The 26,885-nt window shown below is 26.3% G+C and overlaps 3 protein-coding genes and 2 non-coding genes across 5 annotated transcripts; 3 read left to right on the forward strand and 2 right to left on the reverse strand.

The window, feature by feature from the left end:
- The first annotated feature begins 690 nt into the window (after positions 1 to 690).
- Positions 691 to 2,188, forward strand: LOC132929366 (probable methyltransferase-like protein 15 homolog). Its single transcript, XM_060994683.1, has 2 exons — positions 691 to 1,409; positions 1,628 to 2,188. Exons 1-2 carry the CDS (start codon positions 829 to 831, stop codon positions 2,100 to 2,102), a joined length of 1,056 nt encoding a protein of 351 aa, XP_060850666.1. The 5' UTR covers positions 691 to 828; the 3' UTR covers positions 2,103 to 2,188.
- Positions 2,189 to 3,619: 1,431 nt separating this feature from the next.
- LOC132929358 (C-1-tetrahydrofolate synthase, cytoplasmic) lies at positions 3,620 to 9,471 on the reverse strand. Its single transcript, XM_060994674.1, has 16 exons — positions 9,083 to 9,471; positions 8,823 to 9,021; positions 8,559 to 8,695; positions 7,952 to 8,044; positions 7,746 to 7,887; positions 7,302 to 7,413; positions 7,017 to 7,242; positions 6,772 to 6,945; positions 6,181 to 6,317; positions 5,762 to 6,094; positions 5,234 to 5,662; positions 4,994 to 5,139; positions 4,684 to 4,937; positions 4,496 to 4,622; positions 4,129 to 4,281; positions 3,620 to 4,050 (listed from the first exon to the last, which is right to left on the reverse strand). The coding sequence occupies exons 1-16, from the start codon at positions 9,130 to 9,132 to the stop codon at positions 3,961 to 3,963; spliced, it is 2,802 nt and encodes a 933-aa protein (XP_060850657.1). The 5' UTR covers positions 9,133 to 9,471; the 3' UTR covers positions 3,620 to 3,960.
- Positions 9,472 to 10,073: 602 nt separating this feature from the next.
- LOC132931090 (small nucleolar RNA U3) lies at positions 10,074 to 10,277 on the reverse strand. Its single transcript, XR_009662338.1, has one exon. It is a non-coding gene; the product is annotated as a small nucleolar RNA U3 (small nucleolar RNA).
- A 1,279-nt stretch (positions 10,278 to 11,556) lies between these two features.
- On the forward strand, positions 11,557 to 11,760 carry LOC132931092 (small nucleolar RNA U3). Its single transcript, XR_009662339.1, has one exon. It is a non-coding gene; the product is annotated as a small nucleolar RNA U3 (small nucleolar RNA).
- Positions 11,761 to 18,790: 7,030 nt separating this feature from the next.
- Positions 18,791 to 26,163, forward strand: LOC132930729 (tryptophan 2,3-dioxygenase). The gene is made up of 9 exons (XM_060996758.1): positions 18,791 to 18,852; positions 18,918 to 19,063; positions 19,836 to 19,909; positions 19,991 to 20,053; positions 21,151 to 21,288; positions 22,442 to 22,642; positions 23,990 to 24,212; positions 24,659 to 24,752; positions 25,810 to 26,163. The coding sequence occupies exons 1-9, from the start codon at positions 18,806 to 18,808 to the stop codon at positions 25,904 to 25,906; spliced, it is 1,083 nt and encodes a 360-aa protein (XP_060852741.1). The 5' UTR covers positions 18,791 to 18,805; the 3' UTR covers positions 25,907 to 26,163.
- Positions 26,164 to 26,885: the final 722 nt, after the last annotated feature.

Here is a 26,885-nt window from a genome sequence, read left to right on the forward strand (position 1 = left end):
GTCAGTTTAATTTGTTTATTGAAATATAAAAAAACTTCAGAAACTATATAGTTAACATTTTAGCCAACATCTTGAATTACAACAAGCACAGTCTCATAATAGGTAACGCCAATCGGTTTTATTTCATATTGTTTAATATCCATGAACCAACCTATTTTGTTCATGATCATTATTTGTCACCTATTGTCGTAAATGCATTAACTCTCAATAAAAACTAAAAAGAAAATGGTGTAGGAACCTTTTGATTAAGCATTTCTCAATAATTAACACCTGTACTGGGTGTTAATGCTGGGTAATTTCCCAATTTATATTGTTCACTGCTAATCAAACTTGCTTATTGTATAAAAATGTTTTATAGATAGTAGATTTTCAGTTAAACAATAAAAATAAAATTTGCATTAACTATTTTTTATTTCAGATGGCCAACCTTTATAAAAACTATTTGAAACTGTTGAAACAATGGCCGTTGGATCCCAGTAAAACTGGCAGGTAGTTAAATCTTTACTGTTAACGTCTTTCCTTGTTATTTTTCATAAATTCCCTCATATGTATGTTTCATGATTGATGCCAACCTATTTCGCTTTCTATTGTTTAGAGATCTAGGTGAACACATACGCAAAGAAGTGGGAGCAGCTTTCAGCTCTGGTGATTCCTTCCGCGGTGATACCACAAAGTGCATAAAGAAGTACGAGTCCCTCAAACGTCTTGCTGACAACTACTACTGTAACAAATACAAGCGATCAATTCAAGCATCAGCATCAGGACTCAGTGTTCATCATTGTACTTCTGTATTATCCAAAGAATCTCTTGAGATTTTAAATAAACACAATGAAGGCTTTTTTAAAACAACTTTTAACAAAATCAAAGACAAAATCAGTCCGTCATCTCAGCAGCAGGCCCCACAAGCCAGTACTGCTGGAAGAAGCAATTAGATATCTGTCACCACAAAACGGCCACAACATCATAGATATGACATTCGGTGCTGGGGGACATACAGAAAGGATTTTGCAAGAAAATGATACAACAGTTGTTTATTGTTTGGACAGAGACCCAACAGCATGTGCCATGGCAAAACAACTTTCTGAACGTTATCCAAACAGGGTGGTACCTTTAAAGGGAAAATTTAGTGATTTGCCAGTTTTGTTAAAAAATTTAGGATGCAAAATGAATAGCTTTGATGGTATTTTATTTGATTTTGGTGCTTCCTCTATGCAATTTGACACAGCTTCTAGAGGCTTTTCAATTAGTAAGAATGGCCCTTTGGATATGCGAATGGATCCCGAAGAACAGACAGTTACAGCAGCAGACGTGTTAGCCAAAGCTGATCAATCAGATCTGTATAAGATATTTAAAGTATACGGAGAAGAAAAACACTCAAAAAAAATTGCAAATGCTGTGATCGAAGCAAGGTACAATTCCAAAGTATTATCATAAGTAGAATTGAGTTTTAATAATAGTAAATTTAAGTTTTTAAAAGTTTAAAACTTAGTTGGATGTATTAAATATTAATACTTTGAATTCTCACTATTAATTTACCTAATACATTTAATTACATTAACATAAAATATTTAAATGTTCTACTCTGAATCAGTAACTAATATTTTATCTACTTATTGTTGTATTTCAGGTATTTATTCAAACCATTAAAAACTACGCGTGATTTTTGTGAGCTTGTTCAAAATGTTTGTGACAATGAGATGAGAAGCGATATGTTACATAGACCATCTCATCCGGCCACTAAAGTGTTCCAAGCATTACGCATATTTGTCAATAACGAATTGAACGAAATCAACCATAGCATAGTGTTGGCAAGTCATTATTTGAAAATGGGTGGAGTGATGGTGACGGTTGCTTTTCATTCCCTAGAAGATACCATAGTAAAACGACACATTCAGGGTAATATCAATGAAAACATGGCTAACACTCTACCCTTGAAGTATATTAACCCAATGCAGGCCTATGATAAGGAGTTTATGAGTGTAGTAAATGACACTTGTTGGCATCAAATCCACAAACATGTAATAACTCCAAGTGTTGAAGAGGTTGAATCAAATCCTAGAAGCAGATCAGCACGTCTCAGGGCAGCTGTTCGAATCAAATAGTTTCTATTATATCTAGTTTTTGTTAGATTATGTATAATTATATTTATATATTTTTCTTAAAATATAATCATTTAATTTACATGCAAGTAATTGGTTAAAATAATCCTAACAAGGTAAAATGAAAAGTCAGTAAGAAACAAAAACCTTTAATAAACATTAAAATTATCCTTAACTATAAACAATGAAACATATTCCCTTAAACAATTTTGAATGAAAATAATGGTAATAGTTTGTAATTATAGGAAATTATTTATTAATAATGCTTTTAGTAAAATTAATTAGTAATATTTAATACTTTTTAATTAAAAAAAATATATTACTGAATTTGTTTAATAACAAATAATCAAATAAGACATTTTTAAAAATAAATTATTGATTGGTAATAATTTATTATAAGTACTAAATTTGTAGATTTAAAATTAATTTGCATTAATTTATTTTAACATTTCTCAAACTATTATATATATTATAAATATGACAAATATTCTTAAAGTAACTTTTTATATTCTACATTCATAAAAATGTTTTCCTGCATAATTCAATCATTATTGATTATAAAGATATAGTTAAAGCTTATAACTAGGGCTATGCATTTGTAAGTTTTTTTTTCACAGTCCAAAAAGTAGCTAGATAAGCTACAAGTTTTAATTATAGTCAATAGATCTAAAATACAAAGTTTTATTTTACATATTTTTGCATTTTTGACACGTTACAAGCGTACAACATATTTCTGTATTTTAAGATTTTTCTTTGCATATAGACAGTTTTTAAATGCATATTATGTAATGTTTTGATTATATTAATTAAATAACATATTTATAGTTATATTTACAGTCAAAACAATTTGCATTTGGTATGTATTCATTTTCATTTAGGGACATACCAAATTTTTAAAAAAAAGAAATATTTTCACCATTGAAATTTTATCATGATATAAAATAATTGTATGTAAAGATATTAAAAATAATTAAATTATAGATTTGTTAGCATATTTTAAAGGTTTTTAGAGCATATAAGTCCGGGCTCGACTTAACACTAAGACCATTCTACATTCATGGTTTGTAATCGGTTACATATCTTAATATAAAGCAATAAACTATGATTCCATATTATACAATTTAAAATTTAAATAGAACTTGGTATCTATTTATTATTACAGGCTAGTACCTACAATTTTACTTTGAATAGATCCATACTAAAATTATTTTTTTATTCAACTGCAATATTAAAATATTTAATACATTTTTAGTATTTTGTTTTGAATCAACAAACAATTATTAAATAGTTAATAAGAATTGTGGTAAGTCGCAGTCTTATTAATATTAAATAAAAGGACAAAATATAAACAACTTATATTTTATATGCAATGTAGAAAAAATATTTATTATGTATTAGGAGCAATGGAAGGTAAATAAATACCTTGTAATAAACAACGGAAACTATGTACAGGTAGCTAACTGAGGGATGAACACAATGGAGATATAAGGTGTTCTAAACAAAAATTAAAAAACACTAAATTAATTGTTAACTGTTACCATTTTTACTAAAAAAGATATTTAAAAGATAAATTTATAGCATATAATTAAAGCATCATTTAGTATAAAAAAAATAGTGTACTAACATGTGTTGTTATTAACTTGTCTCTATTTAAGAGTGAAAAATACAATTTAAGTTCAAACAAAATAAAATAAAATAAAAAAATATATGATGTAATATGAAATAAACTGAAAATTCCATAATGTATTTTTATTTTATATATTAATTTATTTAAACAATTAAAATATAATAATGATAGGTACTTGTATTTTAACAAGAATTTATATGGCACTATGTGTGTGGGTATGGTAAAATGGTTGCACTAAAACAGACCAATAATTTCTCCTGTTTCAGTGTTCAAGTCTATATCGTAGATACTTGGACGAGTAGACAAGCTAGGCATTTTGGATATCTATATATAAAATAAAAAATTATACATTTTTGTTATTATAATACTATTCATTATTTTTGCTAAAATAATATATATTACTTCTCCGGCTATTGTAACAACAAATCCGGCACCAACAGATACATATACATCCACTATTGGTAGTGTGAAGTCTGTAGGTACGCCTTTTAGACTTGGATCTCCACTTAATGACAACGCTGTTTTTGCTATACACACTGGTAACTTTCCATAACCCTGTAAGTATTTAATAGTACCTATTTAAAACCTTTCTTTATTTAATGATAAAAAAAATGTATAGAGTAGGTGTAAAATATGTAATAGATTCTTGATTTCATAAAGGTAAAAATACTTTATAGAAAATTAGGATGTATTTCATATTAAAAAATAAGTATTTTGATTTGTACACTAAGAAATTATTAAATTGATAGACATGACATGTTGTTGTTACCTTAGATTCATATTTATTCAACTTGTTTAAAATATTTTCATTAAACTCCACAGATTTTGCACCATACATTTCTTTAGCAATAGTTTCGATCTTGAGTTTCAGTGGCATATTCAGGTCATACAAAAATCTACATTTTAAAACAGGAATTTAATATTTACGTCAAGACAAACAATAGTATTGTAGATTACTTGAATTCCTGAGATTGTTGACTGGCTGTAATGACAGCCTCAGCTAATTTGATAGCTCCAGATCCACCATTTTCCCAGTGGGTACTAACAACCGCATCTATGGCACCTGCCTGTAGACTAGCATCTCTAACAATTTTCCATTCATTTTCGGTGTCGTCCTTCATAGCGTTTATAGCCACGACTACAGGAATACCATATTTGACACTATTGCTGACGTGCTTTTGCAAATTTGCTACGCCTTTACTTAATGCTTCCTGTAAGGAAAAATTAACATTATTAGATGATCTTAGAAACAAATCAATTTAGTTACTTCTTTTTCTTCTGATGTAACAGAGATATTGGGACTGATAGCTCCACCCCCATGCATTCTTAAGGCTCTAATAGTACACACTAATACTATGGTATTTGGCAAAAGACCAGAATATCTGGTTTTGATGTTGAAAAATTTTTCCATTCCTATAAGAATTTATTAAAAATTGAAATTTAGTGAAATGTTATATTTATGAGGTGTTTTCATTTACTTGTCTCTTTATTTTTATATCATACTCACCAATATCTGATCCAAAACCGGCTTCAGTAACAACATAGCCATCAGGGCCAACTAGTTTAGAAGCTAGCAGATCAGCCACAATAGATGACGCACCATGAGCAATATTAGCAAATGGGCCTGCATGCACCAGTACCGGTGTTCCTTCAAGAGTCTGCATTAACGTTGGGTTAATGGCATCTTTCAAAAGCACAGCCATTGCACCAGTCATACCTAAGTCATCTGCAGTGACATCTTTACCATTGGTATCCTGCGCAACCACTATGTTTGATAGTCTTTCTTTTAGATCTCTGACATCTTTGGCTAGAGCTAGTATAGCCATGATTTCACTGGCCACAGATATGTCAAAACATGTTTGCCTAGTAAGGTTTTTCTCAGTTGGTGATTGGCCAACCGTAATTTTACGTAAATAGCGGTCATTTGTATCCATTACTAAAAGTGAAAATATTATTTTTATAACCATAAAATATTATTCCAAGTTAATCATAATTTAAAATACAATACCATATGCGAATATTATTTAATATTTACCTCTATTCCATGTTATGGTATTTGGATCAATATTTAGTCTAGAGAAAGAAGTGATTTCTTCAGCAGTCAACGTTGACGGGTCAGTATTGTTGATTCCAAGCCTCTTTAACCTGTTCAATTGTATGGTAGAAAACTTACGTACACCATTCACAGTTGGTACAAGACGATCATATAAGGCTTGGTCCTTTTGAGTAGCCTCGTGGAACATACGAGTATCAATTTGTGCAGCCATCAAATTGTTTGCAGCTGTTACTGCGTGTATATCGCCAGTCAGATGGAGATTGAAATCTTCCATTGGTATCACTTGAGAGTAACCACCGCCAGCTGCGCCACCTGATAAAAGCAGTATTAATAAACAAAATCACTTTTAATCCCAAACAAATAACTAATTAGTAAAATTTATTAAAATATTCACAAACCTTTAATTCCAAATGTCGGCCCTTGTGAAGGCTGTCTCAAACAAGCAATAGTATTTTTTTTGGAGTGTGCTGCTAATGCTTGAACGAGACCTACTGTTGTTGTGCTCTTACCTTCACCTAATGATGTAGGCGTGATACTAAAATATGATTTTAAATCAGAATATTTTATCATCAAAAAATTTACTATATTAATAAAGGTTCATTCAAGGAAGAGATTTGATCTCAAATACAATTTATATTTAGTTAAATATATTATAACTATTTATTTAATAAATTATTAATTAAAAATAAGATAAATGCTAAATAGTATTAGTATTTAAATTAACTATTGCATATATTATTATAAAATTAAAATAAATTGTTTATAATTGTCTCATATTTATGTTAACAAATATTTCATATTGTGAACATAAATAAAGACATATTTAAATAGTGTTATGCATATTATTACTATTATTATTCCTAACATTAATCATTAAAATTAAAGTTGTTCCATTAATAGTTTTCTTAAAAATTTCTTAAACGATCCTGACTGCACTAATAAACAAGAATTATTATTATATTAATAATTTTTTATTTATATTTACATACCCAGTAACCACAACATATTTTCCATTTTTCATATTCTTCAGGCGGTCTAAAATTGATATACAAATTTTGGCCTTTTTATTACCATATAAAAACACTTCAGATTCTTTTAGACCTATTTCTTTAGCCAACACCATTATATTCTTTGGTTCTTGACTTCTAGCTATTTCAATATCACTGATAACAAAAGAAAATATTTTTAATTTTGGTTTAAATAAGAGAATTCATTATAATATTATCAACTATACTTTGGCACTGGTCTTTGAAGTTTTAATGGAAGTATCTCTAAATTCCATTGACTCTTGTAAATAATGTTTGCAACCTTTGTAGCTGCTTGTACAGTATTTGAGAGCAACATAGCTACAGTCATAGGTCCAACACCACCAGGCACTGGTGTTATGGCAGATGCTATCTGAGATGCTGATGCATAGTGAACATCTCCAACCAAACGGTAACCAGACTTTTTTGAAGAGTCTAAGTAAAATGTAAAAATTATACACAAATTAAATTGTCAAACTTACAAAGATAATTACCTGGAAGAGAATTGATACCACAGTCTATAACTACTGCTCCTGGTTTTATCCATGACCCATGAACAAATTCTGGTTTGCCAATAGCAACTACTAAAATATCTGCTTTGGATACCTAAATATAAAATTATTTAGTAGTATTAAATGTTTGATAGGTGACAAATAAAATGTATTTTTGAATAGAATAAACTAGATATAAACTAGTTACTCAAAAAAAATGTTCAAACAAAAATATATTAACATGTAAACAGAAAATTATCAAAATGTATATTAAACATAGCTAATAATCATTGTTGGAACTCTAGCTAAAAAATGGTATTTATTTAAGATAAAAATAAAAATGGTTGGTTTAATCAGAAAATATAAACATATTTAAAAAGTTATGAGTTATTTTTATATATTCTCATAAATGTACTAATTATATTATAGTTGACTTTATAAATATACCTCTTTTTCAATGTCCTTAGTTTTGGAATGACAAATTGTAACAGTAGCATTATGCCATAAAAGTAAACTAGCCACGGGTGCCCCAACAATTTTACTGCGACCCAATACTACAGCTCTCGTTCCAGAAATTTCAATTCCACTTCTAGAATTATAATTAAAAAATAATTAAATATTTATATGATTTAAATAGGAAAAAAAATGATTACCTTTTTATTAGTTGAATAACACCATTTGGAGTGCAAGGGATTAGACCAGTTAAATCACCAATTGCTACTCGACCTTCATTAACAATGTTTAAACTATGTACATAAACATAAAGATACATACAATATTTAAAATATCTTTCAAATAATTTTAAGGACAAGGGGTAGACTGATACCAATTTGTTTTTAATGGTCATTAAATTTAGTAAATAAAGAGGCATAACATAATTTTTATTAATTAGTCTAACACACCTAAAGATAGTTATTTATTGGTAACAGCACAGATGTGGTAAAAACATTTTTGTTTTTGTAATCTATGGTAAATCAATTGTTATTCATTGTAATATTCAAGTACATGTGAGTATAATAACTTATAAATATTAAATGATATATTTTAATCACCTACTGATTGCTATTATATTAAACTACAATAATAATATTGTATACACCTTACTGTATAAATTTAAATTTAAATTACCTACTCCAAAATTTAATATTTTATCGGCTAAAACTAAAGCAATGTCTCTAATATAAAAAAGCCCAGGCGACAATCGCCACTCATATCAGTCTGCCCCTGGTTTAAGATACAGTATGTATAAAATATATTAACCCATCAACATCCTTTTCAGGGGAAACAGCATTGGTGATCAAATGTGAATCGATATTTTCTATACAGTCTAATGGCATTTGAACGATAATACCATGTACAGATGGATCACTGTTGTATTTATTGATTTCTGACAATAACTAATTAACATAAGCAGACCAAATAATTATATTATGATATAAATGGAAAAATAAAAATGAATATTTTTGCAACTGCTTCAATTGAAGCAGAATTAATTCAATTTTAAAACCATAATAAACTACACACCTCATTTTGAGTGATTGTCTTGGGATACTGTATATGTGATGCTTCCACATCCACTTCAGCCGCAGACTTAATTTTCTGTCTGATATAAACATTGGAGTCATCGCGTCCTCCTACTTGAACAATAACGAGGTGTGCTTTAAACCCATTAAAATGTTCAGCAAGTGCATCCGTTTGTTTTTTTAGGGCAATTTTCGTTTCCCTAATACGTGATGAGGATATATATTAATAAGTATATCATCAAACTTAAACTTACAACTTACTTGGACAATTCAGTACCAGACAGTACTTTTGCAACAATTGCTTCGGACATGACGATGATGAGTACTAACAATAAAATTACTGAGAAGTAAATACAACTAATACTAGTACACGAGTTATTGAAGTGTGTGGTGCTAAACTGCTAAATGAAGGATTTTAATTTCTATAGCACAATGAACGAGATTCAAAGGTTTGAAAATAATTAATTCGGAATTACCATGGTCCAGTGTCCACTTGTTGCTCGTTATCAATAAAATGGAAATCGCGTTATCTACTCGCCGGTGGGATGCCCGGCATGTATTGTATGATAAATAATAATTATTATACGTCTTATTATTAAATGTAAATTCAAATCGTTTTCCAACTGTTGCTAGCCGATAGGTCGGACGTATAAATGTAATTACTAATTAACATTTATATCCAACTCTGATAGTTTTGGTTCAATCATTGTCTTATTATATAAAAATAATAGAACACAGGTCATTATTTCTAATCGCGTTAATGTCGATGCAATTCTTATCTCTCGTAAATCGATTATGATAATATTCGAAATTAATATGCAAATAATAAGTAACTATAAAAATTAATTTCGTCATACCTAATATTTAAAAAATGGTTAGCCGACTAGATAGATAATCGAGTGTTTGTAATTCATTTACTATTAGTTTAGATTAATCTACGTAGATTAGATTAGATAGCTGTATACGGCTATTCAATTATAAAAATTGAAAAATTGTTTAAACTAATGAAGTAAAGATCATTACATCATTACCAACTATCAAGTTTCGATCACGTCAAGTAGGTTTTTGGAATCTTGCATCAAATTTAATTGTTAAGTAGCAAAAATATTATATCTCGATGAATCAATCGAATTATAATTATATCTAATAAAACAAGAAAAAGAAAGAATATGTTTGAATTTGAGTGCGAAAAGTTTCGTGTTTCAGACGAGTCAAAGATATTTAATTTTTTATTAGCTTTTAAATAAAGTGAACCACTCAGACTGACCACATACCTTCCAGTAGAACTGGTTGCGATCATCGTTGCTGAATGGTCATTACTGCGAACAGCAGACCACCAGCAGCCTCACGCTCTGGTACATGGACAAGTCTCATCATCGTGGCTGATGACGACTCCAGATTTGCACCTGGAGGGGACGATGCATACTACAGAAATGATCCTGTGAAGTATGATCTTAATTTGTCTGAGTGACGCCGGCCCATACTTATGTTAGGCATCGATAGCTTAACACAAGCTGCTCTTACACTTGCACATCGGATTTTGGCATTATATGAATCGAATTCGTTAACTGGAATATTACCTGACTAAATATTTTCGTTAATTATGTCATTTATTTGATGATAAGACAAGAGAAAACAGTTGAAGGTTTTGAAAAAGCTTCAACGATGCCGCGTTCTAGTAGATGGTTGACGGCAGAGCCATCTATGAACATCTTTCGGAAAACTATCGGAGAAAAATATTTAAGTTATAAATTACAATAGTAGTACAATATAGTCTACGTAACTACATAAGAATCGTAAAACATAATAAATATATAAATGATTATATTTATTATTCATGTATACTATACAAATGGATTATATACAGTACTTTATAATAATTAATAATAAGGGCATCATCACAGCGTTGTAATAATAATGATAATAATAAAAAAAATCTATTTTTGTCATTTCTATTGCCAATAACAATATTGTCGTGTGAAATAAAAACAAAATTTAAATTACATATTATTTATTGCTATTTTGAGTGGTAATGTTATATTTTATGTACTCTATTTGTAAAGGTGTTCGTTGCTCACATTTTTTACCTTTCCCTATCAATTAGCCTCATCCCCTTATCGGGCCTTATACCTTTAATTATTTTTATTTTGTTCTTATTATTACTGTATACAGCACGGACTAAGATATATCTTAGTTATAATTATATTAGTTAGTTTAGAATATTTAAATAGAAAACAATAACAAATGCGGTTGATAGACACAATTAATTGGCATTTTATTATCAAGTATAAATATGGTACCGTAGCTTTAAGTTAACTATTTTTGTCATAATAAGTGTTCAATGGTAATTTTAACAGTTATTAATTAATAATTTCATAAAGTCATGACAAAAACGATCACTTTATTCACTTAGCCACGAATTAAGATATCTTAGTTCGTGATTTAGTGGATGACTATTTTCAAAAATTGTACTAAAGGGTGCCGCTAGATGGCACTAACGTTGTTCTCTTACTGTGCCGCGGCATTGAAACGCCGATTTTGGTGCGCCCAACACACTTTACTTGAATTCGGCTAACCTAACGATTACTCAATAGACAAAAAGAGCGTATATAAATACATTTTAGTAAATAAGTTCGGTCCATAATGTGACAAAATCCGATGTGCAAGTCTGTGAGTAGCTTGTGTTAAGCTATCGATGCCTAACATAAGTATGGGCCGGCGTCATCAGACAAATTAAGATCATACTTCACAGGATCATTTCTGTAGTATGCATCGTCCCCTCCAGGTGCAAATCTGGAGTCGTCATCAGCCACGATGATGAGACTTGTCCATGTACCAGAGCGTGAGGCTGCTGGTGGTCTGCTGTTCGCAGTAATGACCATTCAGCAACGATGATCGCAACCAGTTCTACTGGAAGGTATGTGGTCAGTCTGAGTGGTTCACTTTTAATGATTGAAATATTTTAAGCGACTTGTAATACAATAACATTTTATAATAAACTCGTTTTAACTGTTTGCCTCAAGTTGTAAATCACGCCTGGAAAATGCATTTACGCCGAGTAGAAATAAATTTATGACAAAGTTGTTGGACAAAAATTATATTATTTTGTGTATTTCAATACATAAAATAAAGGATAATTTCAAGTTCCGGGTTATCTCGACTACCGAAATATTTCCAAAATTGCTATTGATAAAATTCATAGTCCCAAAAATATAAAGTAAGGAAATAGGTAATATTTTAACAAGCATGCGCATAAATTGGCATGTCTCATAAGAAAAAAAATGTCAAACAATTACTTATGTGTACAGTTTTTTGTTTACAAAATAACATTTGTATTATAATCTATCTAGCGGTAAAATTATTGAAAATAAAACAAGAATTATATTTATGAATGTTTTGATTTGATTTAATGATCTATAACTATAATTTGAAATGAAGAGTGAAGACCTTTTGTTAATTCCTCAATAGCCTACAAGGCTAAGTTACATTTCCTCATAAAATATTTTGTATAATTCAAAAATGACTTGGAGACTGAAGTGTTGTATTTAAATAACAATAAAAACGACTTCTGACTGCTCAAATTTTCTAAGATAAAATTATAGAAAGAAAGCAAGGAAAATATTTTCTATACATGACAAATTAAATTAAACTATTAGATATATAGTTGTATTGTCAGTATTATAGTCAGTATCCGGTTATTAATTAAATTAATTATTTTTTTGGTATAAATGCACTAAATGCAGTTTAGTTTCCTCTCGATATTTTCGATTTTTTTCTTCCCAAAATGTGTGTTTTAAAACATTGAATACAAAAATCTAATTCAAAAATTCTCTCAAATCATTATTTTGGAAGTTATATCTTTCCAAAGTTTACGATTTTATGCATTTACGCATGCATGCGCGAAACGCTGTATACTTTGCTTTCCTACGTTTTCATATTAATATTAATGATTATTAATACATATTTTAGTTTTTACCCTGTAACCTACATGAGGAGGTTTTGCATAACAAGTCGAGGGATATTTTCGATTTGTGGAGCGTAGCGACGAGTGCCGATACACGCGTAGTCACTGCCTAGGGATATTGCAGTGGCGTAGCCAAGATTTTTTTTTCTGGGAGGGCTGATCAATTTTTGTAAAATACAATTTAAGATTTTTGTAGCGACTATTTTCATAGACCATTAAAGATTAAAATAATTTTTACATTTTCTTGATATTTCAGGTGGAGGGAGGGGACTGCAGCCGCATCAGCCCTCCTACTGGCTACGCCACTGGGAATATTGTGATATTGTGTTAATTTGTTTTATTATTATGAAGGATTTATTCACGAAAATAAAACCAAGGTAGATATATCCACCATGAATAAAACATTATTATTTATCGGTTTTATTGCCTTTTGAAAGTCGTTAAGTATAAAAATTTAAGTATAATCTAAATTTTTCATCAAAACTACTTTAGATAATAATATTATAACAAAAAAAAAAATTAATAAGGCCCAAGAGGTGACTATCCAATACGAAAACGTAGGAAAGCAAAGTATACAGCGTTTCGTGCATGCATGCGTAAATGTGTAAAATCGTAAACTTTGGAAAGATATAACTTCCAAAATAATGATTTGCGAGAATTTTTGAATTAGATTTTTGTATTCAGTGTTTTAAAACACACATTTTGGGAAGAAAAAAATCGAAAATATCGAGAGGGAACTAAACTACATTTGTTCCATTGGCTACACTGTTATTTTTTTTATAAAATATCAATATCACGCTTTATCAATTATGTGAATGTGGTTATCTAATATTGCTCATTTTAATATGTAAATATTGTACTTACTAATTATTATTTAATATCCATGCTTTCATGTTTATATCTTCAGCGCGAGCTATAATATTGTATAACTTCTATCTCTAAGACGTCGTGTACTAACTGTTTTGTGAAGTCTAACTAATAATTACAATTTATAAACTAAAAGTTATAAATATTCTTTATTTTATTACAATTTACAATTTTAAATGTGTGAAGTGCAATGTTATCCTAGATAACTACTTGTTTTGATCTATTAAGTTTGAATCGTTGACCAGTTAGTAAATTTTTATTTGTTTTTTTTTTTAAAACTACCTATTGCAACAATGGGTAAAGTTAAGTCAACGAAAATAGATCCCCATAAAAATTTTTCCAAAGCATTAATGAAAATGAAGTTTATGAATCCAGATTTAGACACAAAAGAAGAAGCTATAACAATTAAATCTGAACATAGGCCTAAAAAAAAAGATGTTTCCAAAACTAATAATTGGGAACCGTTTTATGATCTTCTACCTATGTCCAGACTATCATTTAACGGGATGAATACTGATGTAGAGAATTTAATGAAAAAACTCGGCGTACTGCAGCGTGATCCTCATGAACATGGTAAAATGGACGTGGACATAACAGTAGAAGAAATGATCATTAGAAAAAATAAAATGAAACAGAGGAAAAAGTAAAATTTTAAAATGTATTTTAATATAAATTTTGTAAATTTCATCTCTACGTATCTTAAAATTGTTTATATTATTGAGGGAACTATCATATTCATATGATCATTATGTTCTATTGGTGTATAAATTATTGATTATAAACATATCTTTTAACTAACTGTATTTTTTTTTATTATGATTGTGTTTTACTTTCAAACTTGTTTTTTTGCATAATACATAAAAACTTGACTGATATGTGATAGTTAATTTTGTATCAAAATTCTAATGGTTACCTATTATTAAATATAAATGGTACTAGGTAAGTTGTTACAAAGGTTAAGTACTTATGTTTGATACTTGATATTTGGACATTTGTTATTTTGTTACCTATATACCTATAAATTAAAATTGTAGTTGAAATACTGTCTAAATAATATGAAAAAAGTGAACTTTAGTTATTATAATTACTCCAAGTTTTACATTTTTTTAATAGATGTATATATATTATTCAATTATACTTAGATTTAAGCTCAAAGAAAGAAAAAATGTGTATGCCGATCAATATTTATTCAACTCTACTTTTAACCCAATTCGATAACTGGGTAACAAACATTTTATTTGGTATTGCCTACATTAAAATATGGCAGTTAACACTTCAAAATTATCCTCTATATGTGAGTAATCTTATTTTTCTATTAAAAATAAATAAATCCATTTACAGTTAATAAAACTAGTTTATCAATGACATATCCTGTAATTTATTGGGTTTAATACTAATAATTACATTTATTTATTAATATGTAGTATATTTATATACCTGTATCAGATGTTTCATATAATATTGTTAATTACTCATAAGTCAACACTGCTATAAGTACCATGAAATAGTGTAAGATATGTTTTGTGATATACCTTAAGGCTTAAAGTTAATCTAAAAATATTATCAATAAACTGGAGTACTATAATACAGTCTAGACAGAAACCTTAGTAAATAACTTTTATACTCTTACTGTACACCTTCTTGAAATCTATGAAATGTGGGTAAAAATATATATTTTTATTTTTATACAGAATGTTTTATGTATATAGTTAGAAGAATTATAATATATATTATAATTATATTAGATTGTGTTGATACTTGATTGTGAGCGGAGCCATGAATGTATTACTTTTAGTATATACAATGATTATTTTTTTTTTTTTTTTTTAGTGTATATTTACATGATTTATTGTAGAAAAAATGTTTCCATCTTCAACTTTAAGGATGTTTTTTGATAGAAAATTGAATTTAGTTGGTACTTACAATAGGAAATGTTCAGTGCTTTTAAAAATAACTGAAAAAAAAAATTAAGGAAAAACTGAAATTTTTACACAACACCAGTTTTTAATAAAATTTATTTTTACATATTTTGTTGTAGGTAAATCAAAAGTGAATAATTGATCACAAATGATATTTATAAGGTTAATACAATTAGATACAATAAATTAGCTAGGTATATTAAAAAAAGACTTACGACTTAAGAGAAAGGGTCTAATGATGGAATTTCATTACATGAAGTAAGTTGTATTTAAAATTTATTTTTTTTTTTTTAATATTATACTTTTTCATAACAATTAAAATTATTTTTTTGTTACCTATCTAAAATGTTAGTCATAGAAACCTGAAACATTTCACTGTTATTCAATTAAATTACCTGAAGTACCATAATATTTACTCAATTTAAACTATTAATAGTTATTTATTAGGACATATTCAACATTTTTGAATTTTTTAGTTTTTTTTATAAACTTATGTTGATAACATTTTTAGAATCATAGTGAAAAAGACAATCATGAATATTGAATTCCACGTACATTTTTCTTTATCAATTACAAAATATTAATTAATATATATATAAAGCCATAAAGGTATGATTTTTATTTATGTGCATTTAGCATTTGACACTTCCTGTATATTAGAGCGGTTATCAATTTATGTTTTTATTTTATATATACTGTGAAAACTAAAAACTATTAAGGTTTCTTTTACAATATTTTATATAGCTTACCACTTACCCCTTACTCATTTTTGTGTTGTGATAGCTGTATTATTATTATTTATTATACTTAATTTTAATTTTAAAATAGGTACTAACGACCATGACAGGTTATTTAAAATTTATTGAAGATTTTTAGGCATAAATATAATATACTATTTTAAAACTTTCTGTTTTTAAGAATTTTTTTTATCATAATAGCTAATAGGCGCAACTAGGGTCCAATAAAAAAGTCTTTTTCTATCGTATTTTGATAATTTGAAGCAAATATATCAATTTTTAAATTTTTAATATTTTTCGGGCTTTGGACTATTTTGTCATGCCTACTACAAATCTTCTTCATTCTCCGCTATTTCTTTTCAGTTTCGGTTTTCTAAGTCTTATATTGTGGAATTTAAAGAATGCTTTCTTTTCTTTTTTTGTCTTATGTTTTTTCTTGGAGCACTCTTTATATAATTGGCACGTCCATTTACCATTATAACCTTTTTTAATCTCGTTCAGAACATTTAGCATTTTGAACAAACTCTGTGCCTATGTATTTTTAATATTTTTAATTCAGGTAAAAAATTGTTTTATATGGGAACAAATATAAAATTAATAAAAAAAAAAAAAATTGTAGGTAAGTGGGTATTATTTTTCTGTATGTACATTAGGTGTCTAGTCACTATTATAGTATTATATGACTATTCGAGTAGGTGTGTTAAATTTGAATTTAATGATGTATTGATGTATCATTGTAAACGAAAAACGATTCTGAGTGGAAACTTACCGCCTATATCAAACTATATAACCTATATAAAATCATATTAATTTTTTTTAAGTTTTTTTGATATATATAGATATTAGAATCAGTTGTTTTAATTTTAATATTATAGTAGGTAAGTTGATTTAATTTTTTCCGAAAATATTGTGTTTATTATATTATTAGAAAAATATATTATATTTATTCGGTTATTCCATATTAAATCAACTTTTATGATACAAAATGTAATAACACCTTTCTGTAAATACAGTAAAATAATAAAAATAGATGTATAATAGGTACCTATAAAATTAAAATTTTAAAATCAACTAAAAAGGTTATTTCGTATAGTAAAATTCGTAATAATATAAATTAGGTACATAAAAATTAAAAGTTTAAGTTCTCATAAATAAAGTTTATAAATCATAATAAAATAATTAACATATTGTTTTTTATCATTTAAATAAGTAATTTTGTCTAAATTGCAGAAAAAAAAAATTGTCTTAATATATTTTTTAGATTTTATGGTTACAGTATCAACTACTTATGAAGAATTTTACATACAAATTTCAAAACTTAGATACAAAAAGAAAAGTTTTTATGAATTTTTAACTACAAATAGTTAACTATTTTTATCGAAAATTATAGAAAAAAAACTAAATTAAAAATGTCTTATATCTTTAAATAACTCAAAAAGTTTAATTTTTTTTTTAAATTTGATCGTATAATGAAAATGATATTATAAATATTTTTTTAAATATTATATTACAAATGAATATCGAAAGATTGTAAATATTGACTTACCGATAGAATTTTTTTTCATTTATAAGTTGAAAAGTTAATAAAGAACCTTTTTAAATCTTAGGCATTAAAGTAAAAATTTTATGAATTTCTAACTACAAAATAATTTACTGATTATCGCGATTTTTATGAATTTTGTTAAAGTTTTAATTTTCAATACTCATAAAAAATATTGTGACTAGATTTTCGATATTTTTAATTGAAAAATTAACAACTCCTGATGAACTATTAAATATTCAAGCATTTCTACCCTGCAAATAATTTTTAATCAACATTAATCCACAAAAAAAAGCTAATTAAAATAAACAAACTATTATAAAACCAATACATGCATTGCTCAACTCAGAATTTAAAATAGATATTTAATACAGACGTACAGTATTATAAGTTGTACACGTGCATAGTTTTTTAGACATATTGATATTAATGTTTTTGAAATGCATACCTGTATCTGATCACAAAATGGTTAACTATACGTAATATAAGTTCTTATGTAAACTATGTATACAATTATAATGAAGGCCTATGAACCTATTATGTAACAATAACGGTAGCAGGATAACACAATCCTTTCAGACTTTTATGCGTAACTCTAACGATTACCTTGAAAAAGATATTAGATTACCTTGACGCTTTTGCTATAAAGTATAAGCTATGCCCCTGCTGTAGGTTTTCGCCACACATGATACTACATTACATATTTGACTGCTAAATTGAGTAAACCTTACATGAATTCTATTAATCAGTAAATAGCACGTCATTTGTTCATACATTGTTCAATTTTCATTTATAAAGACATATCATAAATCCTCGGACCTCGGTTAATATTATATACAGAACAATATTTAAAAGTATATTTTAGAGGTACCTATACGCCGATTATATTATACATATCTAGGCATATAACAGTAGTTACTGTTCGTTTTTAATATAAGTGAACGAGTTAACCGAAAAATGAGTTGCATCAACGGTAAAGATAGAGTCAATGATCATCAAAATAAGTAAGTGTGGTATTTGTTCACTGTCTCATCCAAAATTAATTTGTTTACGGTATTTATTGTCTCAGCAAAAGATGTAAACAGAACGTGAGCGCATCAAACAGCTATGCAGATTATTTACAACTTGACAAACTATTAGATTCTCAGACTATGTTAAGCATGCAAAACGGTAGGGTTTCTTACGACGAGCATCTCTTCATAGTTACTCATCAAGGTAATTAAGGCTTTAAATAAACACAAATACATAATAATTTATCTTTTATTATTTATTATAGTTTAAATAAACTTTTGTATAAATATCAATAAGCAAAACATAATGAAATTTAATAAATAAAGTTGGTGATTATTTTGTTATTATTTAAAAATAAATGTTAGTAATTTTAGTGTTTTACTGTATTATTATAATCATTTTGTGAGATAAGTTTTCATATATAAACATTAAAAGCTCACATATAATGTATGGTAATTCAATTAACAGTAAATAATAATTTTCTTAAAAAATATTAACTTTTTGAAAATGCTATTTTTATATAATTTGAAGTTATTATAAATATATATATTTTTTAAAGTTGTATTATTTTATTTTTTTAATCGTTTTTACTTGTTCAAATGACAATTTCTATTTTTAATTTCATAGTTCGAAGCAAAATACATTCCTGAGTTTTTTTTCATACATAAAAATTAGATTTCTAATTTCTGTATTAGATTACATGTTTTTAAGTTTTTTAGTATCATATTTAACAGTTTAAATTATCAAATTCTTAACATTATAATTAATGTAATTAAGAAATTATAATTAATAAGCTACTCGTTTTTTTACATAAAAAAAATCACAGAAAAATATTTCGCCTATGAAATTGGAAATAATGGAAATGTATATTGCCATTAAAATAAAAATATTTGTTTTTTTTTTTCAAAAATGATAATTCAATTAACCATTATTCATAACTCATTATTTTATTACGTAAAAATTTCACTACTTTCAGCTTACGAGTTGTGGTTCAAGCAGATTTTATTTGAAATGGATATTGTTTGTAAATTATTGTCTGGTAATCTTTGGGTATGTATAATTTTGCTGCACCTTACCTTTTATAAATTATAAAATTAAAAACATTAATTAAATTAATTGACTAATTTTTAGAATAACGAGCAGGAAATGTTCAACATTTTAAAACGTTTAGGTAGAATTTCATCTATTATCAAGGTAAGCTTATATAAATACTAAATATCCGTAATACAAATTTGTACTTCGGTATTATCTAGAGTAAATATTTATAATTTATATGAATAGATTTAGAAATTATCGGATATCCATATTTTACTATCATGTATTTAAATACAGAAATATTAAACATAAATAAAATTTTATCAATGACAATATCATTTATTTCAGTAAATTCAAAAATATTAAATGAATTTCGTTTTGAAAAAAATGTAGGTACATACAACAATTATGAATTAAAATAAGTAATGAAATAATATGTATAGTGTATACCTATATAATAGTTTATTCGATAATATATTTATCATTATATTATATTACATAAAATACTTAAACCATTGTGTATTTAAAAAAGCTGGTTGTTTTTTGTATATTTAAAATGGCATTAGATCGGTTTCTGCAATTGATGTGGATTTCGACAGCACATACATTTTAAAGTAATATAATGGTAATCCCAGTAAATGTTTAATATATAGTACCTATATTATAGGTATTAGGTGTGCCATATGCATACTCATAGGCGTAACTAGGGGAAGGACTTGGGTGAGCTTCAGCCCCCCCAGAATTTTTGGATAAATGTATGTGCATTTAGACATATTAGTATTAACTTTATTTTTGCCTACGATATAACAAAATATATTGTTTCATTTAAACGAATAATCATTCAAATTAATTGTAAACACCAATAGAAACAATAAAATATAATAATCAAATTAAAAAAAATGTGCTATAGCCCCCCCTAACTTAAAGGACTAGTTACGCTTACGTACATACTAACATAATATAGCCTTATAGGTAGTTAGTAGAATTTAATATAGAATTATTATAATATCTATTATTTTATTCAATTTATTAAATAATATAAGAACATAATATGTTAATGATGAATATGAATACATGCATAATATTATGTTACAATACGGATCATTTTATAAAATACACTTATAAGGTTTTCCATATTTAAACAGTTCAAATGACTTTATTTTAAAGTAATTAGTTATATAATTATATACAATATACAATATACATACACGTGTTAATGCGGCTTATAATGTGTTCGGTATTTTTATTTGATTAAGTTACTGCTAGAACATTTTGGAGTTTTGGAAACCATGACTCCTTACGATTTTGCCGAATTTCGTGATTATCTAAAACCAGCATCAGGATTCCAAAGTCTTCAATTTCGAATGATTGAAAATAAATTAGGATTAAAAAAGGTAAAAACTGTTCTATTTACGTTTTTGAGAAATATCTAATGAATCGAATGGATTATCGCATATAAATATATAATACAAATAATAAAATATTATTTTTATGATTAAATGTTGTATCATAAAATACCATACGATTTGTTAGAATTTCTATTATTTTTTTAATTAGATTATCAAATAGATTATTGTTTTCTAAAAGTATAATTTGGAAACAAACTAATTTATTTGAAAGTCATGAAATATATTTATTTTCTAGAGTATATATATAGGTAGGTGCTATTTTATTAGCATATTACAATTTCCTTCTTAGAGGTAATAACCTGAATATAAGTACGTTAGCTATCAGGGAAACTCTGTTTTCCCTTATTTATTATCTTACATTTACACGAGGTGTACTAATATGTGTCAATGGATCATAACTTTATTTGTTTATTCTTATCGTTAACAGATTAGTGTACAACAAACACATTTTATTGCCTAATTTTCAGAGTATCAAAATATTTTCATGCTAGAAAAAAACGAAATGTTATTTAATTCAAATTGAAATGTTTTAGATATTAAAGTTAAAATTAAATACTTTTTAACTTTAAAACAATTGTTACATTTTCGAGATTTTGAAAAAAATAATAGTGGCTGTAATACTTTGTATTACATTTTTTTTACTCCATACAAAAACATCTCAAAAAAAAAATCTTGTATGAAGTTTTGAAAAAAAAAATTCGATTTTTTTAATCAGATTTTGTTGTTACAAGGAAAAAAAATTAATTTTGTCAAAAATATTTCCTTTTTTAATTAATTTTATTTAGTTATTGTGATTATTAAGAATATTTTACTTATCAACTACCTACCAACTAAATCTAATTTTCTGTCTAAAACTGTACTCAAATTTGAGATTGATATTTATTGTACTCTTAATCATTAATGGTTATTGATATACTAGTTTGTTTCAATTTTATGTATTGATAATTGTGAAATACTTTGTATCAAAATAGTTAGTTTTTTTTAATCTATTCATGCTAATTTTTTAAGTTTAAGAGATGGTCTGCTTATATTAATTTTTCATTTTGAACACTGGTATACCAATAGCCTTAATTTGTCATACCTAAAAATATGAATTTTTTAATTACCTACAGTAAATTTTTTTCATGAAAATGTTAAGGAAAACCGTGTCAATTGTTGTAAATCGTACACTGACTGCTTTAATGGTAAGAAATACGATGAACTCGAACGGGTCTCGGCTGAACCTAGCTTATTCTCTTTGGTTTGTCATTGGCTTGAATCTATCCCTATGTTAAAAGATAATATTGTGTGGGATCAGTATCGAAGAGCTGCAGATCATTGGTTAGAAAGATCTACTGAGGTATGTTCTAATAATAATACAAAAATATAATTGTAAATATTTTAAATTGGTTTGTTATTTGAACAACAATAGATGTTTTTCTGTATTAATCCACTTAAATTATCATTAATGGATCCTTTTGGTCTTATTATTTTTTGATTTTTATTGAAAAATTAGAGTAGATACAGTTTATTTCAGAAATGAATAACGTATACAATTACAATATTAATGTTTACTATAATTTTATAACTAATGAATAATAATAATAATAATAAAATATAAAATATAACGCAATATAAAATGATTATATTAATGATATCTGATATAATATAAACTCTTTAATAAATTATGATGGTAAATTATTTGTCTTTTGGGATATTAATTAAAGAGAAATAATACTTTTGGTAAGAATTTATTTAGAACTGTTTATTGGACATAAATTAGTGGGCTAATGAGTCCTTAATTCTTTTTCATCTGGATTTAATTTTATAACTATTTTTAGAATATTTTTAAACTTTAAAAAAAAATATAATTTATAAATGTATACGGTTGTATTCTTGTTAAGTATTGAAAGAAAATAATAATGTTGAGATAATTTATATTCACTTATAACAAACGTTCTTAGTCGAGTTTGCATGACCCAATTTTATGAACTTTTTAAAAGTCGATATTTATATACGCTAAAATATTTAACGTTTCTTATACTTATATCATTATTAGTAATTAGTTCTTAGTTATTTATTACTCAATAAAAAAATTATGACAATACATGTATTGTGATATTGAAGTGACTGAAAAATGTATGTTATCTTAATGTTAGTTTTTTATTGATTATTACGAGCATAATAGACACTGATGTATTTATTGTGTAGATTAAAATATAACATAGTGTACACTGTACATTTTTTAAGTTTTCACATTTTCACTTTAATAATTAAAATATCTTGCTGTGTTTAATAATTTTGATTTTTTTATATCACATTTAAAATAAATAAATAAATATTGTTTGTACATTTATTGCATGGTTAAAGTTCTCTTCTGGTGAGAATTTTGTTTCTTAACTATAGGTCTATAATATAGCTCTAAATAGTTCTTTTCATCGCTATTGTTATACGGTTTTTATATACACAAATTATGTGGACATGTGGCATCATTTAAGTACATTTACCTACTACTTACTAGAATTTAAGGTATCATCTGTATGTATACAGATGATACACATATATTAACTATAGCCTATTGGTATTATAAATCTATATACCTACAATAAATGTAGTTTATTAATTTAACGTGTTTGTATTATACGTGAATTTATAAATTAGAACACTTAAACATTCAATAAATTTGTTAATTATTAATTTAATTTAGTCTGACATATCTTGCCTGGAGAAACAACGTAAGCTTATGGACACTGTGTTTAAATGTGACCAGCACAAACGCTTGGTTGACCAGGGGAATCGAAAGTTTTCTCATATGGCCTTAAAGGGCGCCATAATAGTTTATGCATATAGACACGAAAAAGGATATACATTGGCCAACAAAATACTAGAATCATTGGTGGATATCGATACGCTTTTATCAAAATGGAGATGTAAATATTTGATTGATTACAATAATGTTTCAAATTTAAATTTATATAGACACATAATAATTACCTTTATGGCTATATCATACTATATAAGCTATGTGATAATGATGATTAAATATCAATAATCGTATGCTATTATCATGTATAAATGGTTATATTTTGGACTTGATTTGCATACATAATTTTAATTTTCACAGAAATTATAATAATAACAATTAATATTTTTGCGTATAAAGTTTAAAATAAAAATAAAAAAAAATGTTATATGTAAAAACATTAATTCTTATTGAAATAAAATAATAATCATTGAATTATTTTATGGATTAGTAATTGTTAATATTTTATATGATAACTGATAAGTACCTACCTATTGCATGTTTCATAATATAATATCATAATCTAGAAATATTTATTATGCCTGTGAAATTAAATTTAAAGTAATTTTATAGATAGTCATTTCGTTATGGTACACAAGATGATCGGATCCTATAGTTCTGGCACGGGTGGTACTACTGGTTCAGAATATTTAAGATCTACATTATGGTAAGTATACATACCTATTACCTATGTATTAGATTTCCACAATAAGTAATAAGTACCTAAAAATTAATTAATTTGAACTTCAAACACTTATAAATAAATTGTAAAGATGTATTATTGATGTCTTGTGAATTCTGCAGACAATTTTAAACAACGTTGTATTAAATGTTCAAGTCATTAAACTTAGAAACAAAAATGTATCATATATAAATCAAAATAATTATTAAAAAGGGAAACATTTTAAATTTCCTTTAATAGTACATGAAGATCTAAATTATTTAGAAAGTTAAATCATGATTAGAAAATACAGAAATAAATACGTGGAGAGAATTTTTATGTCTAGATACAGTTATTAATTTTTATTTACAATAATAAAATAAAGATTTCGTCCACACAGAATCTAAAAATAAAACACATCAAAATTAATAAGTAGTTTCGTTTTCTACTCGTAATGATCATTAATACAATGATATGGCATTACTTGCAATTTTCTGTAAAAATGTACTAAACTATAATTAATATCTATGATAACTACTAGTTGTTGCATAGTACCTAACCATATTTTATTCAATAAATTGAAGTTTATTAAATATTTATTTAGTAAACTATTTATAAATCAAATTATGATAGTTTAATTTTCATTGTCCACCCCTAGACCCTTGACGTCTAATTTTGTTCAATTCCTTTAGTGTCTTAAATATACCTCTTAACCTTTCCCCCATTCTTAAGTCTCAACATTAATTTGGAAATTATAATCAACAAAATAATCAACTTATTTTGGAAGCTGGATTTGTTATCTAGAAATCTTGCTTTCTCTGTTGTATTGTTTGACGTTTGTTTATTTGCATATTTGTGTTTAGTTAAGTAATGTATGTAATTGTCGAGCTAAATACTATTATATTGAAAACTAATAAAAAAAAATGATAGTTTAATATTTATATGTTTATATTTCATAACTATTATGACTATAAAAAAATAATATTTTTAAACACTAATACCAGTTTGCATAAAAATAGTATTAATTTAATGGATTAATACATGATTTAAAATTTAATTTCAGTGATTCATATCGAATATTCATTGACTTGGTTAATCTACCAGCACTAATAGTACCTGCTATGTACATTCCGCCATTAATAAAATCACAAGGTAAATAAAATCAAACACTATTTTTTGATTAAAAATATACAGTTTATTAATTTGTGAATTATGATTGTATTGTGGGTTTAAAAATTATAATATAAGATTAGCTAGTTTTTTTTTGTCACTGCAATACTTAGCCAAAACGTTTGTTAATCCTTTAAATATTTATAAGATACTTACCTAATATTGTTCAAAAAATAATTAAAGCACATGAAAATATTAAATAAATGTTTGTTTCAACAAGTAATTAAATAGTGTATATTTTTTAAATTAACGATCTATAATTTTTATATTTGTTAGTTATTGTTATATAAAAGAAGTATTTACTACATAAACATATAGAAATCAATCTTTTATATTTAAAGTCTCGCAGCCCGCAGGGTTCAAAAATATTGTAATAATAATGCTATAATTTGAATAAAAAAAAGCTATTGTAATTTAGTATAAACGTAGGTAATTATTAGAAAGAAAATTCCATATTCTAATACAGTGGTGCCCCACCTGCAAAGGTATTCTGTGTGGCCCGTCACAAATTTATAAATAAAACATAATATTATATTATAAATCTAATACGATGGTATTCAATTCCATCAATTACACTACATTTTAATATTTAGTAGTAAAACTATTCCAAATTATTATTGTAAAATTTTGAATTTTATTTATTGTTCGAAACGACTATTGGAGAAATTTCATTAATTCTTTTTATAATAGAAATTTTTATACTAAAGGATGGATAAGAAATTCTGGGAATTAAGTAGATAACTTATTGTACTGACTTAACTATAGTTTGTTAAAATAAAATAAATGCGCAATTTTAAGATTAGAATGTGTTTATACAAATGTATTTAATTATTCACTAAACGATTTTTGAGTGTTGGACAGGTTTATTATAAGAGATGACATAGATAAGGGATACCTGAAGTCATAATGGTAAAATAGGTTCAAAACTTCAAAAGACACCATAAAGGCATAAAGTATATTATATAATAT

Source organism: Rhopalosiphum padi, chromosome 4, assembly GCF_020882245.1.
Source record: "Rhopalosiphum padi isolate XX-2018 chromosome 4, ASM2088224v1, whole genome shotgun sequence".
Taxonomy (NCBI): Eukaryota; Metazoa; Arthropoda; class Insecta; order Hemiptera; family Aphididae; genus Rhopalosiphum; species Rhopalosiphum padi.

Coding starts and splice junctions, on each gene's coding strand:
- LOC132929366 (XM_060994683.1), top strand. CDS start 829: ATGAAGGCTTTTTTAAAACAACTTTTAACAAAATCAAAGACAAAATCA. Junction 1,410..1,627: donor AATGCTGTGATCGAAGCAAG/GTACAATTCCAA, acceptor GTTGTATTTCAG/GTATTTATTCAAACCATTAA.
- LOC132930729 (XM_060996758.1), top strand. CDS start 18,806: ATGAGTTGCATCAACGGTAAAGATAGAGTCAATGATCATCAAAATAA. Junction 21,289..22,441: donor ATAAATTAGGATTAAAAAAG/GTAAAAACTGTT, acceptor GAAAATGTTAAG/GAAAACCGTGTCAATTGTTG. Junction 24,213..24,658: donor GCTTTTATCAAAATGGAGAT/GTAAATATTTGA, acceptor GTAATTTTATAG/ATAGTCATTTCGTTATGGTA.
- LOC132929358 (XM_060994674.1), bottom strand. CDS start 9,132: ATGTCCGAAGCAATTGTTGCAAAAGTACTGTCTGGTACTGAATTGTCC. Junction 9,022..9,082: donor TCTGGTACTGAATTGTCCAA/GTAAGTTGTAAG, acceptor ATCACGTATTAG/GGAAACGAAAATTGCCCTAA. Junction 4,623..4,683: donor CAACAATCTCAGGAATTCAA/GTAATCTACAAT, acceptor TTTAAAATGTAG/ATTTTTGTATGACCTGAATA.